The sequence below is a fragment of the Mustela putorius genome, unplaced genomic scaffold (assembly GCF_011764305.1).
Source record: "Mustela putorius furo isolate JIRA1106 unplaced genomic scaffold, ASM1176430v1.1 tig00000585_pilon_pilon_pilon, whole genome shotgun sequence".
In the NCBI taxonomy this organism is placed as follows: Eukaryota; Metazoa; Chordata; class Mammalia; order Carnivora; family Mustelidae; genus Mustela; species Mustela putorius.
In genome coordinates, this window is record NW_025421424.1 from 6,704,370 (window position 1) to 6,723,125 (window position 18,756).

The following is an 18,756-nucleotide window of genomic DNA, read 5'->3' on the forward strand; positions in this document are numbered from 1 at the left end:
GAAGTCATAAATTAGTCATCATCTAAAATGTAGTCATAATCTAAAATGTAGTCATAATTTTATACAAATAAATTAGGGACATAAATGCAAGTGATTTTAATGAAGGACTACATGACTGAGATATTTACATAGACAAACATCCTTACATAGAGAGAGGGTATCTCTGGGAACACACACAAGAAACAGTGATACCCCTGTAAGACAAAGAGAAGGTAGTTTCCTTTCCCCATGTTCCCCCTTGTTGCTTTGAATTTTGTGCCATATGCATATATTGTCTTTTCAAAATTTTTTAAATTAAAAATCTGCCTGCTGCACATGAACGCAATGGTATTTTTGTCTCAGATACTTGAAGCTATCTCTAATTATAGTCGCTCTGGCTAGCATTAATATGTTGCTGGGTTTAGGCTGTATGCACAGAATACTATTCAATCATATGGAATAATTGGCTTTGTAAAAACTGAATCCATGATATTTACACTTTAACTGAGTATTAAATTTTTAATTGACATATTCTTACTTTTCCTATATATTTATATTTAGAGTTCTATAAGTCTATATACAAAAAAATATAATCAAAATAATCTGAATTCTCTTAAATAAAAAGCAGCTTTTCCCCCAAATTAAGTCTTCACTTTTTATCCTCAAAATGTACAATGCCTTAGTCACTGAGATCCAACCTAAAAACAACTTCTCAGCTACTTCTCAATGAGAAAATTGAGCAAAAACGACTAAAGAAATCAATATAGAAATACAATAAAAGATGATTTTCCAAACCTATATAGCACTTTATCCACATTATCTCAATCCTAAATGTTAACAAAATATAAAAAAAAAACTTAGTACTTCAGACTATAAGTACAAACAAGAGCCCCCAAATATTTGAAAATCATCTAAATTAGTAATGGATTAAAAGGAAACAAAATACAAAAACATGTTACTTAGAAAATAAACATGAAAACACTATATATAAAAACCCAAGTCATAGATCCATAGTTGTGTTAAGAAGTAAGCTATCTTGAAATGTTTTTATTATTTGAAAAAGAGAAAGAAAAACTGAATATCAATATATCAATTTGAAAAAGAACTAAAGAAGAGATTAATATTTGATTTTAAGCAAATTTCTAAGTAGAAAAGCAATAGGAAAAATTACCCCCCCAAAAAAAGACAATTAGATCTTATACAAAATGAAAAAACTCATGTACAACAAAAAAATTACCCAAAGTGAAAGGAAAGTTGGGGGAAATATGTACTGTAAATAAAGCAAGGTAAGGGATTACTATGATTACTATATTTTTTAAAGTTTAAGTAAATCGGTAAGAAAACAATTTAGACCTCAAAATATTAATGGGGAACAGATAGAAGCAATATTAGAAAAAAGAAATTTGAGCAAGTAAGCATAAAAAATTCCAAAGCTTATTTCTTATTTCCAATAAGAAAATATAAGTAACTAAAAACAAAAAGGATTAAAATAAATACTGTGATATCCACTTGACTTGAAGTGGATAAATTGAAGTGGATATTTAAAAGATGATTTAAAACATGGACAATGCTTAGAAATATTAATTTTTTAAAAATTTCTCTTCTAGGCTCCATAGCTCTGGGGTTACAGCGCTGGTCTTATAAAAATTTCTATTCTAAATTTTCTTGTATACAATTACTTTCTTAAATACTAAATATAAGAAAGTTCAGGATGCTTTAAAATTAATCTCAAAGTCCAATCTTACTATTTCAACACAAAGAACAAAAGACATTACAATTTAATTTTAAGCAGAACTCTAACATAGTAATTCTAATTTTTTACTTTATACCATACTTAACATTAAGTATTATCTAAATTGACTCTAACAAATTAACAGAAAAGAAGTACTAAAATCTTTTGCCAAAAAAGTCAATTCATTAGTCTTGCCTTAACTGTGTTTCCGTTTCTTCCAGTTTTTCTATTTGTTTCAACATCCTTTCTTCTTGCTTTTTGCTATTCTAAGGAAATAATCAATGTTGTTTATATTATTTTGTTTCAACAAAAATAAAACTATTATTTAAAAACCTTTAACCATCAACATAAAATGTAGTTGTATGTAAAACAAGACAATGGGCTATTTACCTTGCATAGTTTCATACTATTTTTCCAGCCTTATTTTAATTATTACCCTAACAATCTCTACATAGCAGCTAAAAAATAAAACAACAACAACAAAAAAATTTACAAGTTTTACTTGCTGTTTCCCAGTGATAATATAAGCCTTTTATCCTCTATTCATATTGTTGTGGCTTAAAGGAATGTTTTTCCATTCACTGATATCTACTGATCTCACAGTTGCTCATCTTTTAAGGCCAAAATCAACACTATACTCCCTCTGAAGCCTGCTCTTTCACGAAGGGAGAAGAGCAATTCTGTCAATTCCAGTAACACTTAGTCTCCAAAGAACACATATAATGTAGTATTTTGTTTAAGCTACTTGAGTATTTAGTTTTTCTATTGAGCCATAAGAACTTAAAGAGGAAGATAGTCTATTCACCATTGTATCCTTCACATTTTTACATGATTACTTAATAAATACTTGTTGAATAAATACTCCATAAAAATCTTGATGCTTAAAATTCGATTAACTATATCAACAGATATAGTCTCTAATATTCTGTTCCCCATTATTCACCACCAAAATCAATATGCATCTTTTTCTTTTGAAACAAAGTATCAGCTCTAACATAATCAGATTTGTGAAAGTGAAAGAATCTTGAAAGGTTATCTATTCTAATACCCTAATTGTACAGATTAGAAAACTAAGTCACTGGTACTTTATCAACTCACATCAATATCTTCTTGCTGTTTCTTGATTTCTAGGGCCATATCACTTGTTTCTTGTGCTAGTTCTTTGTTCTCCAGTGAAAGCCTGTTGCAGCTTGCATTTAGTTCAGTAGTCTTAAGCCTATTTTTTAAAAACATGTCAGACCTAAATATTTACCTATTAAATTATATGATGTGGAATTTAATTCAAGATAATCTTAGGGTAAAGAGAGAAAGGGCTAGGAGTATAATAAGATTGGCCATTAGTTAAGTTTTGAAGCTGAGTGATAAGTACATGCTGCTTCATTACATTTTTTCCTCCACTTTGTACATGTTTAAAATTTTCTCTGTTTTATAAGATGTCATATTTTCTTTTACAAGATGTCATATTTTCTTGAATATTCCCTATATACCCCATACTCTATATTTTTCCACAAATTTTGAAGTATATATTATTTTCTTCATATAATTTTTTTGTCTATAGTATACTGTCTCTTAGAAACTGTTCCAACTTCTGGTGATTTGATTAAAGTAGTCATGAGGCATGAACTATCTTCAATAAAATATTTTCATTAAAATAAATAAAACTTGGTTTAACTTCTGTACACAACACTTGAACTGCTCTTACAAGGTCCCAAATATTCTACACTGGAAGAGAAATTACTGCTATTATTGGTGGCAGTCAGGATCAATTTTAAATGAAAGAAGGGGACTGTGTGGCTCTATGAAATGATTTCAGCAGCATCTATTATTTTCTCCAAATTACCAGTACTGGAAATTCATCAAAGAGTAGATTCAAAAATGAAAGTGTGAAAAAGCAAACATATCAAAGATTATATAAATTTATACTAAGTATAAATAACTAACCAGTCCATTTATTAAAAGGAATTTTGGTTAATATATGAATTTTACCCATAATTTAATGACCTGTATTTTAGTCACTTCAACAAAACAATCTATGAAATAATTTAACAAAACAAGCAAAATAACGAGGTAGAACTGCAAATGATTATTTTTATCAGGAACTATCTCCAAGAAAAGTAATATAGTGATCTTCTAAATAAGTTTTCCACTTTGTGATGTACTTTTTATGTTTAGGATATATACATATCACTGCTAATTTAATTAACAATGAAATTAATAAATTATTTTTATCTCTAATTAGGAATAAAACAGAAATTTAACTCCAAATAAATAGTGAATATAACTTACTAATTTATTATTAACTATCAGAAAGCTAAGAAATTGAATACATAACTTATTTATAGAGAAAAAACTTACTTCTCATTTTCAAGCTCAGTTTTCAGCTCTTTAACCTGTTTGGAATAATGCTGTTCACTTGTCACAATGGCAGTTAACCGTATTTCCAAATCATGTACTTTTTCCTGGAAAATGTGTATAATCACAGCAAACAGGTTTTTTCTTTTTTACAATTTTCTTGTTTAAAATGTGGCCACTTGTATAATCAAGTCAAATATTTGACAATATTTTGGTTTAAAATGTCAACTTTTAAAATATAATAGATTTAATGCCAAAACCATTCTGATTATAGGAAAAAAAGCAATGACAAATGTAATTTAAGTGAATTCCATTTTGATATTCTAATGTTCAACCATTAAGATTATATTTATATATTATAAAATACTTTCATCAGTTTTACTCTAGCAGGTAATTAATCTCAAGTAAGATGTTCTATTAAGTAAAAGTATATTAGTTAATGAAATCAGGTAAAATCTTAAAAACTAATCTGTTCTGGGGGCACCTGGCTGACTCAGTCAGCTAAGTGACTTCACCTCAGGTCATGATCTCAGGGTCATGATCGAGCCCCACATGCAGCTCCATGCTCAGCAGGGAGTCTGCTTGTCCCTCTCCCTGCTTATGCTCCCTGCTTATTTCTCTCTCAAATAAATAAAATCTTAAAAAAAAACCCTATATTGTTGTTATTATTATAAAAATATAATTACAATGTAATGCTATTACATACTGAAAAAATACTTTTTTAAAATAAAAATATATTCTAAAATTATAGTATGAGAACTGTAAAAATTATAAACAAAGAACTTAATAAAAGTAAAATATTCAATCTATAAATACTAAAGACATCAAAAATGTGATTGTTATAAACTACGGCATTATGTATACTACTGATATCATAATGTCAATCTTTATCTCCATTATAATATGAAGATTCTCTAGATTTGTTTCAAACCAATCACTAGTATATTAAATGTAGCAGGAACGCTTCCTTCGAAGGAATTGTGAGAAGAAATCCTACACAAAGCAAATCCTTCACAATACCACAATCTATTCTGTAAATCTGTATTCTCTAACAAAATGTTGGAAAGAAAATATCTTTTTTAAACAAACCTCTCTGGTTTGGAGAAGACCAGTTAGTTCTTGTTCTGCTCCTTTTAATTCTTCAGCTATCTTCTCAAGTTGTTTCTTTTCATCTAAAAGCTTTTGGTTTTCTGCCTATTTAAGAACATTAACGAATCATGACAGCCAAAGCACATATATATGTAAAATAATAAAAATGCCTAACTAGAGCAAAGACAATTATAGCTAAATAAAAAATTAAAAAGAGAGAGAGAGAAAACAAGTCATAATTAAGTAAATTCCAAAACTATATATGATGACAGAAGATTCAATGGACAAAGTCCTGAAGTTTTCATTGAAAAAAAAATCATGCTGGTCACTGAATTCAAAATTCATCTAATACATAAATCACTCCAGTTTATTAGCATTTATTAGTCACTCACTAGTCCATCAATCCTGTTTCCTTACATTGTACTAAAATGTGTTTCCCTGTAACTTTCATGCAATGGTCATTGTTCTGCTTTCCTTAGTCATATAGAAGTCTAGTTCCTTTTTCACACGATAGCAAAAACAAATATTTGAAGAAAGTTATCAACATTCCCTAACTTTTCTCTTAACCATTCTAAAATCTCTAATTCTTATTATCATTCTTCTGATGAAATGGTTTTGCTTTATTCTCTCAGGAATTCAATGTTCTAGACAAACAAGGTGAACAACTTACAGTCCACAGGCAAAATCCAGCCACTGCTTGTTTTTAATAAGGGTTTACTATAACACAGCTAATATGTTTTTGTATTATATATTCTCATTTTGCCTTATAACAAAGTTGAATAGTCACAACAGGGATTAATATGGCCCACAAAGCCTAAAACTTTGCTACTGGATGTATAGATAAAAATTTTGTCAACCTCCACTTTAGATGAGTCTTATAAAATTAGACTTTCTGACAAAATAGGAACATGTGGTAGTAACTAAGCACTTCATATGTGGCTATTGGAGCTGAGGTACTGACTTTTAAATCTGGTCTACTTTAATTTAAATTTGCAAGACAGGAAATAATGTGTGTTGGAGAGGATGTGGAGAAAGGGGAACCCTCTCACACTGCTGGTGGGAATGCAAGTTGGTGCAGCCACTTTGGAGAACAGAGTGGAGATTCCTTAAGAAATTAAAAATAGAGCTTCCCAATGACCCTAAAATTGCACTACTGGGTATTTACCCCAAAGATACAGATGTAGTGAAAAGAAGGGCCATCTGTACCCCAATGTTTATAGCAGCAATGGCCACGGTCACCAAACTGTGGAAAGAACCAAGATGCCCTTCAACGGATGAATGGATAAGGAAGATGTGGTCCATATACACTATGGAGTATCATGCCTCCATCAGAAAGGATGAATACCCAACTTCTGTAGCAACATGGACGGGACTGGAAGAGATTATGCTGAGTGAAATAAGTCAAGCAGAGAGAGTCAATTATCATATGGTTTCACTTATTTGTGGAGCATAACAAATAACATGGAGGACATAGGGAGATGGAGAGAAGGGAGTTGAGGGAAATTGTAAGGGGAGATGAACCATGAGACACTATGGACTCTGAAAAACAATCTGAGGGTTTTGAAGGGGCGGGGGGGTGGGAGGTTGGGTGAGCCTGGTGGTAGGTATTATGGAGGGCAAGTATGGCATGGAGCACTGGGTGTGGTGCATAAACAATGAATTCTGTTACGCTGAAAAGAAATTAATAAATAAAAAAAAGACAAGACCCATTCATACGCTGTCTACAAGAGATTCATTTTGAACCTAAAGATACGTCCAGCCTGGGAGGAAGGGATGGAGGATATTTCATGCCAAGAGTCTTTAAAAGAAAGCTGGGGTAACGATTCTCATAACGGACAAATTAGATTTTAAGTGAGAAACAGAGATACAGAAGGACACTACATCATTCTGAAAGGGTCTATCCAACAAGAAAACCTACCAATTGTAAATATCGATTCCCCCAACATGAGAGCAGCCAACTACATAAGCCAACTGTTAAGCAAAATAAAGAGACATATTGATAAGAACGGTTAATTGTAGGGGATCCTACATGCCACTCTCAGCAACAGATAGATCATCTAAGCAGAAAGTCAACAAAGAAACAATAGCTTTCAAGGACACATTGGACCAGATAGACCTCATCGTGATATACAGAACATTCCACTCTAAAACACCAGAATACTCATTCTCTTTGACTGCACATGGAATTTTCTCTAGAATAGACCACATACTGAGTCACAAATCAAGTCTCAACCAATATCAAAAGACTGAGATTATTTCTTGCACGTTCTTGGACCACAATGCTTTGAAACTGGAACTCAATCACAAGAAAGAGTTTAAAAGAAATTCAAACACTTGGAAGCTAAAGACCATCCTGCTCAGACATGTTTGGGTCAACCAATAAATCAAAGTAGAACTTAATCAATTCATGGAAAGCAATGAGAACAAAGACTTATTGGTTCAATACCTATGGGATATGGCAAAGGTGATCCTAAAGGGGAAAAAAATGTAAATTTAAATGTCACATTTGTTTAATAGTTATCATACTGGATATCATAGCTCTAGAAACAAAGCAAGACCAAGTATAAAACTACCATTATTTCTTTAGTTATGGGTACTTAATTACTATCAATTCCTCCTATCATTGAACAGCATATGTATGTGTGTGTGTGTGAACTCAGTTTTTATGTTTTTTATTCAAGCATAAGATCACAACAATTTCATTAAAGGTATGACAATAAATGTCCTACATTAATAATAAAAACTAATAACTGACACCAAACCCTGCCTCCCTATGCACTGGAGGTGCACTTCCACTAGGGCAAGTCTACCAGAGAATCAGCACAACAGGCCCCTCTCCTGGAAGACCAGCACCAACAACTCACACCAAGTTTACAGATCATAGAGGGCTGCAAAGCTTCAGCTCTTAGAGAAAACAGTATATAGCACTCTTTGTACTATCCTTCAACCCAGCAATTACACTACTAGGTATTTATCCAAAAGACATAAATATAGTGATTCAAAGAGGTACATGCACACCAATGTTTAGAGCAGCAATGTCCACAATAGCCCACATGTACATCTACAGATGAGTGGATAAAGAAGATGGGGTGCATATGCAATGGAATATTACTCAGCCATCAAGAAGAATGAAATCTTGCCATTTGCAATGTGAATGGAACTAGAGGTTATTATGCTAAGCAAAATAAGTCAGTCAGAGAAAGACAAATACTGTATGCTTTCACTCATATGTGGAATTTAAGAAACAAAACTGATAAACATGGGGAAGAGAAGGAAAAATACAAGAGGATAAAAACAGAGAGAGATGGGGCGCCTGGGTGGTTCAGTGGGTTAAAGCCTCTGCCTTCGGCTCAGGTCATGATCCCAGGGTCCTGGGATCGAGTCCCACATCAGGCTCTCTGCTCAGCAGGGAGCCTGCTTCCCCCTCTCTCTCTGCCTGCCTCTCTGCCTACTTGTGATCTCTGTCAAATAAATAATAAATAAAATCTTAAAAAAAAAAAAAACAGAGAGAGAGGCAAACCATAAAAGACTCTTAAGTCTAGGAAAGAAACTGAGGGTTGCTGGAGAGGAAGTGGGTAAGGGGAATAGGGTAATTGGGTGACAGGCATCAAGGAGGGCACTGGGTATTATATGCAACTAACGAATCACTAAACTCTACCCTTGAAACTATTAATAATATACTATATGTTAACTAAACTGAACATAAAACTTTCTTTAAAGAACTACTTATTGTACTTAAAGAGTCTGAATTTTATCAATAGGAAATGTGGAGATATTTAAAATTTTGATACAGCATACAACATGATCATATTTGTGATCTAAAAGACCAACTCTAGCAATAGTGCATAGGAAGACTCATTTATATATAGGCTAAATATATCCATATATATAAGTATTTACAAATATAATGACTAATACAGGTTGAAAGATACACCATGAAAATCAAACATTCATCAAGAAAAAAGGATACTACCAGAGACAAACAAAGATATTTAATATTGACCAAAGATCAATATGCCAAGAAGATCTAATAGTTATGTATGAATGTGAGGTTTATAACAAATTCAAAATATGTGAAGCAAGCACTGACATAATTAGAAAGAAACAATTACTAAATCAAAATAGGAGCTCTTAATACCTCTCAGTAAATAATAGAACAGGATAAAAAAAAAATCAACAACACAGAAGATTTTCAAACACCATCAATCAACTGAATCTGTTATTTACAGGACAATATACCTAACAACAGCAGTGTACGTATTCTTTACAAGTACAGATGGAACATTTACTAAGATATTAAATTCTTAATAAATTTAAAGAAGAAAGTATATTCGCTGACCATATGAAATTAAACTAGAAATGAATAACAGAAATAAAACAGGAAAATCTCCAAACACAGGAAAATTAAATAACAGACTTCTAAATAACCCCAGGGTCAAAGAGGGAATCAAGAGAAATTAGAAAATATTTTAACCTAAATGAAAATGAATATACAATGTAACAAAATTTGTAGAATGCAGCTAAGAAGATGATTAAAGGAAATTTATAGCAATAAATGCTCATATTGGAAAAGCAAGTTCTCAAAACAGCAATCTGTTTCCATCTAAAGAATCTAGAAAAAGATCAAAATAAGCCCAAAGCAAGAAGAAGGAAAGAAATAATAAAGAGAAGAAATCAATGAAACTGGAAATAGAAAAACAGGAAAAATCAATAAAACAGAAATCCAGTTATTTGAAAAAAAAATCAGTAAAATTAATAAACTTTGTATTGGAGCACTGGGTGTGGTGCATAAACAATGAATTCTGGAACACTGAAAAGAAATTTAAAAACTAAATAAAAATTAAAAAATAAAATTTAAAAATTTTTAAAAATTAATAAACCTCTATCAAGACAGTAAAGAAGAAAGAAGACACAAATCGCCAATATTAGTAATGGAAGTAAAGGCAAACACTGTAAACTCCATAGACATAAAAAAAAAAAATCCAAGTAATACTACATATAACTCCATGCACAGAAAGTTGACAACTTTAATGAAATGGACTGATTGCTTAAAAATCACAAACTACCAAAATTATCTAAGATAAAATAGATAAACTGAATAGTTCCACAATAATGAAAGACATTAGAGTCATCATTTAAAATCTTGACAAGGGGCACATGGGTGGCTCAGTCAGTTAAGTGTCCGCCTTCAGCTCAAGTCGTGATGCTGAAGTCCCGGGTCCAGCCCTGCATTGGGCTCCCTGCTCAGCACGGAGTCTGCTTCTCCCTCTCCCCCTGCTGGTGTTCTCTCTCTCTCACTTTCTCTCTCTCAAATAAATAAATAAAATCTTTAATAAATAAACAAACAAACAAATAAATAAATACAATCTGGCCAAAAAAGTGTCTCTAAGTTCAGATGATTTCACCCAGAAAATTCTACTAAATGTTTAAGGAAGAAATAATACTAATTCTACACCATCTCTTCCAGAACACAGGAATGAAAGAAATGTTTCCCAACTCATTTTCTGAGGTCAAGATTAGTCTAATTCTAAAACCAGACAAAGATAACTGAAGAAAACTATAGACTTCCCATGAACCTGAAATTAAAAATCAACAAAATATTAACAAAACAAATTCAACAATAAAAAAAAGAAAAATATACCACACAACTGGGATTTATCCCAAGAACGCAAGGCTAGTTCAATATTCGAAAATCAATGTACTACACCATATTAATATTCTAAAAAAGAAAACTACATGATCATATCAGTAGACATAGAAAAAGCATTTGACAAAATTCAACAGATTCATAATCAAAAAAACGGTCAAACTAGGAATGCAAGGGCACTTCTACAAAAGAAACCCCTATAATTAACATACTTAATGGTGAAACACTGAATGTTTTTTCCTTAAGATCAAAACAAAGATGTACATGTTTACTACTTCTATTCAAGAACATCATATTAGAAGTCTGATCCAGTTCAGTTGGTCAAAAATAAAAGAACTACAATTGTCCTTATTCACAGACAAAATGACTCTCTACATAGAAAATGATAAGAAATGTGCAAAAAAACTCCTAGAACTAATAAATGATTTTCGTGAGACTGCAGGATACAAGATCAGTGCATAAAGCAATCATATTCCTATCTACAGCAATAAACAACTGGAAAAAATACTTTTAAGTACATTTAAAACACCTTCAAGAAAGGAAATATTTAGGTACAAATATAACATGTACAGATCTATACACTGAAAACTACAAAATGCTAATTAAAGATTCAAGGAAGATCTATACAAATGGACAAATTGATACCATGTTCATGTGTTAGAAGACTCAACATAATTACAGCAATTCAACTTAACTTGATCTATAGATTTCTCACAATTATATCTTAATTCTGGCAGGATTTTCTCAGATACAGACAAGCTGAAATTCTATATGATAAAGGAACTAGAATAGCTAAAAACTTTTTAATAATAAAGCTGGAGGAATCAAACTACCCAAATCTAAGATCAATCATAAAGCTATAGTAATTAAGATGCTGATACATTGGTGAATTGATAATAGATCAAGAAAACAAAAATAGTCCAGAAACAGATCCACACAAATATGACCAATTGATTTTTATAAATGTGCAAAAGCAACTCAATGGAAAAAGGAATCTTTTCAACAAATGGTAATATCCCCCTAGATCAATCCAAAGAATTTAAATCTTTAAATCTTAAGTATTTCTCAAAACCATCCATTTTTTTCTCACCACCACCTCCCAGCCTAAGCTATAATCATCTCTCCTTTGTCTGTATACTTAACTGTTCTACCTTAATATACTGTTCTCAATATTCCAAGCCAAATGAGCTTTTCAAAATGCAAACCAAGTCACTCCCTACTGAAATTCTTTAGAACTTCCCATTCCTCTTAAAATAAATATAAAATTATCTCTTTTTTTTAAAGATTTTATTTATCTGACAGAGAGAGCACAAGCAGAGGTAACAGCAGGCAGAGGGTGAGGGAGAAGCAGGCTCTGCCCTCACCAGGAAGTCCGATGTGGGACTCAATTCCAGGACTCTGGGATCATGACCTGAGCCAAAGGTAGCTGCTTAATCAACTGAGCCATTCAGGGATCCCGAAAATCATCTTGATAGGATTCAAAAGGCCATGAATTACCATGTTCCTACTACCTTAACTCTCTAGCCTTATTTTGTACCACTCTCCTTTCACTCCACATTACACACACCATATGCCTTCCTATCAAAGGAACTTTTCACTGATAAACTCTTCCCCCTTCCTAATCTGGATTTCAGTTCAAGCTTTACTTTACTTTAAAAAAAAAAAAAAAAAGGCTCTTCTGACCTAACCAACTAGTTCAAGTCCCTTTAAGGCCTCATACCTCATACCACTGCCTTTATTAGCACTTTCCTTTATTGCCTTTGTCACCATTCAATATTACCTTTGAATGACTGCTTATATTTAAGTGTGATATTTCATGACATAGATACATGAAAGCAGCATATGCAACCATCTGCTCCCAACTGTACCCTCAGGGTACAGAACAGAAACTCAAAATATGTTTGTTAAATGGGCAAATATATTGTTTTATTTATTTCTTACAACTACCCCATTACATATATATAATTATTTTCCCTATTTCATAGATGGAAAACTAAGGCATCGAGAGTTTAGTTAATTTGCTCTCAGTCATATAGCTAAGAAGTAAAGAGTTGGATAGCAATTGAAACATGACAATTTTAAAGACCAAGATAATTGTGGGGTTTTTTTAAAATTTTTTTAAACTTTATTTATTTGACAGAGATCACAAGTAGGCAGAGAGGTGAGCAGAGAGAGGGAGGGGGAAGCAGGCTCCCTGCTGAGCAGAGCGCCTGACACGGGGCTCAATCCCAGGACCCTGAGATCACAACCCGAGCAGAAGACAGGGGCTTAACTCACTGAGCCACCCAGGTACCCCAATAATTGTGTTCTATTGCTATCCAAATATAACAAAACCCTAAACCAATCCTTATCTGCATAGGAGTGAATCTTTATAGTAAAAATAATGCTTAGTATTCATTCATTCAACAAATTAAAGTGTCAGTCACTATGCTAAGCAGGTACTAAAGTTACAAGGAAAACAGGACATGGGTTCTTAGCCCTTATGGGAGCATACCTTCATTCCACTATTTACTGAGGACCTACTATATACCACCTACTGTACTAAGTAAGGGGAATACAGAAAGGTGAATAAAGTTTTAAACAATTATACAAAAAAAAATTAATTCCACTTGTGTTAAGTGCTATAAAGGAAAAGTTCAGGTGGCTATAGGAACAAGCCATACAGAGACCTAAACTAGATAAGAGAGGTTTATAGATAATATCAAAAGAGGTAACCTAAATTGATATTCAAGTTGAGACTTAAACTATAACAACAACAATGACAACAGATAAGTATGCATTATCAAATCTGAAAGCAATGTAAACATTATTATTCACAAGAGTTGAAGCAAAGCAATTCAATGGAGAAAGAATTTGGAAATAATGATTCCCAAGAGATGGAAGAATTAGGAGTTGCAAAACCAGGCAGAGATATAATAGGTTAAACCCCAAATCAAATATCTGTAATTATAAACAAACTACAGCCTGCTAGGTAAAATCAACCTACAGTCTCTTTTTGTAGGCCCTTGATCTAAGAATAATTTTTACATTTTTGACATTTTTACAAGGTTGCTAAAAATAAATATAAGCAGAGGACAAGAAGGGGGAGGGAAGGTGTGGAAATAGGAGGAGGAGAAGAGAATTAACATTCTGTATATAGGCTACAAAGACTAAAATATTTACTCTCCAGTCCTTTAAAAAAAGTTTGTTGTCCATGCTCCACATGTTGTAAACAATTAAAACATAATTAAGCCTATCCTAGGGACGCCTGGGTAGCTCAGTCGGTTAAGCGTTTGCCTTCTGCTCAGATCATTATCCCAGGGTCCTGGGATCAAGTCCTGCATCAGGCTGCTTGCTCAGCAGGGAGCCTGCTTCCCTCTTTGTTTGCCTTTCCCTGTGCTTGTATTCTCTGTCTCTCTCTGACAAATATATAAATAAAATCTTAAAAAAATTAAAAAACCTATCCTAACAAATTCATTAAACATGATTCTATTTGAACACTAAACATATTTACTGAATATATAACATATAAATCTTCCCCCAAACTGTAGCTTTTTGGCTCAAAGTTTTCACAAGCATACCAAATTTACTATCAATAAATCAATAACATCACACACATACTTGATCTTACTTAAATGTACTGCCAACACACAAATAAGAAACACTTTCATCAAGAAAATTTTCAAAATATATTAAATTTGGTATGATAAGAATGTGGTTTACTAAAACACAAATGTATTTTTTTAATATTTTAGCTTAAAACACTAATATAAAACATTTATAGTGTGAGAGTCTAAGTCTGTGGATTCAATATTATTTTGAAAAGTGCTCTATACTAACAAGAGAAATTATGTACTTACCAAGATTTTTTTCAATTCTTCAAGTTCTAGTTCTTGGTTATTTTTAAGCTTAGTCATCTCTTCTAAAATAAACAAAAGAATAAAAAGGTATTAAAAATCAGATTAAAAGAATAGGAAAGAAGAGACAAGAAATAAGAATACCATCATTTTAAAGGGAAAAAACCAGAGATGGTTTAATGAAACTAAACCACCATAAAGCATAGAGGACGTCTAATGGGACTATGCAAAAATGATAAATATTAATAGTAATGTTTCTAGAAAGTGGAATTCACAACCAAAAGAACTCAAGTTCATTAACCAAAATAAGCAATGGAGCTATATAAAATATATTCGGAATGAGGTTACATAGCACGTGGCTTCACCTTTACTGCATCATTGTCTAAGTATCTCACTTTTTCATCTTTGCTCCAAACTAAAAAGGAGAAGTGATCCACATTTCTCAAGCTAATTCTGACCATTGTACTCTGGACCTCAATATTACTACCTCCTCTGAGATTTTAGTTGCTATGTTACCGATATATATGGACTCTCTTACAGGAAACTTTAAATTCCCTTATAAACATCTATTTGAATACAAAACAATATCTGATTGACCTGTCTGTCCTTTCATACTACTGTCAAATTTCTTACTTTGCTTTGCAGACAAACTTGTTTGTTATGTGTACATTTCTTTTTTAGCTCCACGCAGAACTAATGCCTATCTCATTACATTAATTACACCTCTTGTTACATCAACCAAACTATGATCTCAAAGATCACCAATAACCATTTTGTGGTAAAATTCTCAGTCTTCTTTATTCTGGAGCTTTCTGGCATTTGATGCTATTCAACTACTCTACTTTTCTCCCTTTGATTTTCAAGACTTTGCATTATTTGCATTTCCTGTCCTAACTCTTGTTCCTATTTTCATTGCTGACACCCTTTTTTTCTATCCTAAATAACACTCTACAATGCTTTTCTTTCTATCTTCTATTAATTCAGTATTAGGCTAATTAATTTTAGAACATTTCCAATTCAAACCTCCTGTTTTTTTCTCCTTTCTTAGATTTTTTTTTTAACTGCCTACAAAATTCCCAAATGATGTCTAGCTGTCACCTAAAATTTTATTCTATCTGAAACATTGTCCTTCCTTACTGTTAAGGGTTTTTAATAACTGGAGATATAAGAGATTTGCTGAAAGTTTCCCAGACTCTGCACACTAAAAATAAACACAAAATTTATAATAATTGCCTATAGTTTTTAAGAAAAAAATCAACAAGATACAAAATCCCACCACATACTCTCAAAGAAAAACCTGTCACAAGCAAAGCTTTAACCACATTTCATTTTAGGTAAAAAGATTTTATTTTTTCAATCTCAAGGACTGATTAAAGACAGTAGACTGAGGGTGTCTCCACATTCTTTTACCCCCAATCCCTTTATAAAAGACAAAAAATATATATATTTACAACATTAATAAAACCAGGCTACCATGAACAAACCAAAAAGTCAAAGAATTTTGGCAGGGAGAGGGGAGACCAACATTAATTCAAAGAAAGCTATGTGAAACACCTAGACCATACCTCCCACCACATAGTGCACCTCAATTTTAATCAAAGATTTAGGAATTGGAGGCAAAGTGATGCAGCAATGCCCCCAAATAGCTCATGATCTCTAAGCAAGATAGACATTTCCTAAACCCAAAAGATTAGCTACCAAGCCCACCTTTCTTTATAATACATTTTATCGCCCCCCACCCCACCCCATATAATCAGAAAAATCAGATTATAACATATGTGGGTGAAAAAATATTTTCAAATACTTTGATAAGTAAATAATCAAGAATCAACCAAAGTCGACTAAGAGAACTATAATAAATCCAAGAAGGAATTAATAAAGCAAACAGAAGTAGGTATTTTGCTAAGTATAGTATCCAACAGAGTAAATATCCATGAAATAAGTCACCTAGAGCGCTTAGAAATTCAAAATTTGACAACTAAAACCTTAAAAATAACAAAATAAAGCTGAATTAGCAGGGGGAAGTAAAAAAAAAAATTGTTCCCCAAAACCCCCCAGAAGAACTAAAAGAGAAAAAAAATTTTGAGAAATTTTAAAATACAAAAGATAGAGCCAAAATTTCTAAAATCCACCTATCAGCACTAACAGAGAGAATAATGACACTAGAAAAGAAAAAATAAGAGAAAAATTTTCAGAACTGAAGACAGACAAAATGTCCTTAGATTCATGAGCTCACCAAATGTACTAGCATAAGTGTGATATGATTCCACTTTTAAAAGATATTCTCTCAAGCCTGTACCACTCAATAGCTTCCAATCTAATTTCTCCAATTCTACCTTTTCCTCACTATAAGCAATCCTCACCCACCAAATTTATCTGCCATACAGAAGTTGCAGTGATCCTTTAAAAACATAAACCAGAACATGTCATCTCAATAGTTTAAATTTTTTAATGGTTTTCCTTCAAAGTTAGCATAAAATCAAAATTCCTTTCCTTACTCCTACCTGATTTTGTCCTTATCAGCTCATACTTATTACCCTTTTCATATCACTTCTTACATTCAGTCACATAGACTTTCATTCAGTCAGTTGAATTAACCAAGCTCCTTCACAACTCAGAGCATTTCTACATGTGTTTCCTTCTGACTGAAAAGCTCTCTCCAACTCATATCCTTTACCTCACCAAATCTCACTTATTTATGAGGTCAGTTCAAAGTTATGCCTTATCACCAAATCTACATTAGGCCCTATTATTTTCTTACATGGTTTTATTTTCATTGTCTTCATAACACTTATCCTCATTTTTAATTAAATATTTGTTATTTTATATGTCTTCCTAAATAAAGCACAGATCTCATCATCAGCACAAAGACCATGTCATTAATGTTCCTACTTAAATATCCAAAGCTAAACAAGGAATAAACATCTAAGTCTAAATCTAATAATCAAATAAGAAGCAATACAAAACACTAGAGAGAGAATCTGTTATATGACAAAGCAAAAGCAAACATGGGTACAGATACAGAAAAATGACCACAGGAGTAAAACCTGTTTAGAGCAACATTAGATTAAACTGAAGAGAGGAGACATATGAAAAAGCAAAGCAAACTATACCAAGTCAAAAACTGAGAATAAATTGACAAAGACTTTGTGTTTACAGTTGGTTTTAATTTGCTTTGCATGCACTACTTCACTCTTTAAATGAGCAATAAAACAACAGGTGATATTTAAAGAGTTCTAACTCAAGTGATAAGATGACTCTTAAATTTAGAACACAGAATAATCAGATTTGTATTTTTAAAGGAACACACTAGCATCAGTGCAGAGAATCAAAAAGAGACAAAACTAGAAACAAAAATACTGATTGTCAAACTAATACAATTAGTATTGGTCAGAGGTGTGTGGTTCAGACCTAATACCAAGATATAAGAGGTAGAACAGGCTTTATCTGTGGAGGGAAAAAAGTGGTCTTAGTATGAGTCAATGACTGAGACTGCTGAGGGAATGATGGAGGCTGATGGAGGGCTATTCTAACCAAGATGTAAGCCTAAGAATGTGCCATTGAGGAAGAATGCAAAGCGTAGTAGGGAAATAAAGCAATAAGTATAAGAACTATTGCAGTAAGAAAAAAGTTTATGAAAATAAGGCAAAGCTTCTGTTTGGATCCTACTAAATACAACAAGGGATGAACAAAGATGAAGACAAATGAGGGTGATCTGAAGCATGGTTTGATGATTAATCTGCCAAATACAATTTGCGTTCCATTACATTACTCACGTGCATCCCTCTGGTAGACTAAGAGAATGTGCTGGAATCTTAAAACCAGAAAGGAGAAATAAGGGCTAAAACTGTTCTAGGTCTGTGGAGATGAAGAAAAAGGGAATGATTCAAAAGATAAAGTTACATTAGTTAGATTTTATGAGCTAGATATTAAAAGTTAGAAACAGCAGCACTGGATAACCAATTAGAAATGAAAGATAAGGAAGGAAAAAAGAGAAAAGAATATCATCCAAGATTCTAATTTTGAGAACTATACTTTCAACCAAGCTAATGCTGAGCACTTATGTCACTGTTACGCTGCTCTCCTACACATAATGCTTTCCATGTTCCACCACCATTCTC

At 32.4% G+C, this 18,756-nt stretch overlaps 1 protein-coding gene across 1 annotated transcript in view; it reads right to left on the reverse strand.

The window, feature by feature from the left end:
• SYCP1 (synaptonemal complex protein 1) overlaps positions 1–18,756 on the reverse strand; it is a 142,142-nt gene that overhangs the window by 49,937 nt on the left and 73,449 nt on the right. The window contains exons 16-20 of the mRNA XM_045081874.1: positions 14,639–14,700; positions 5,153–5,257; positions 4,067–4,170; positions 2,810–2,927; positions 1,907–1,977 (exon numbers count right to left, since the gene is read on the reverse strand). Coding sequence (XP_044937809.1) covers positions 1,907–1,977; positions 2,810–2,927; positions 4,067–4,170; positions 5,153–5,257; positions 14,639–14,700 — 460 coding nt within the window. The remainder of the gene's footprint in view (positions 1–1,906; positions 1,978–2,809; positions 2,928–4,066; positions 4,171–5,152; positions 5,258–14,638; positions 14,701–18,756) is intronic.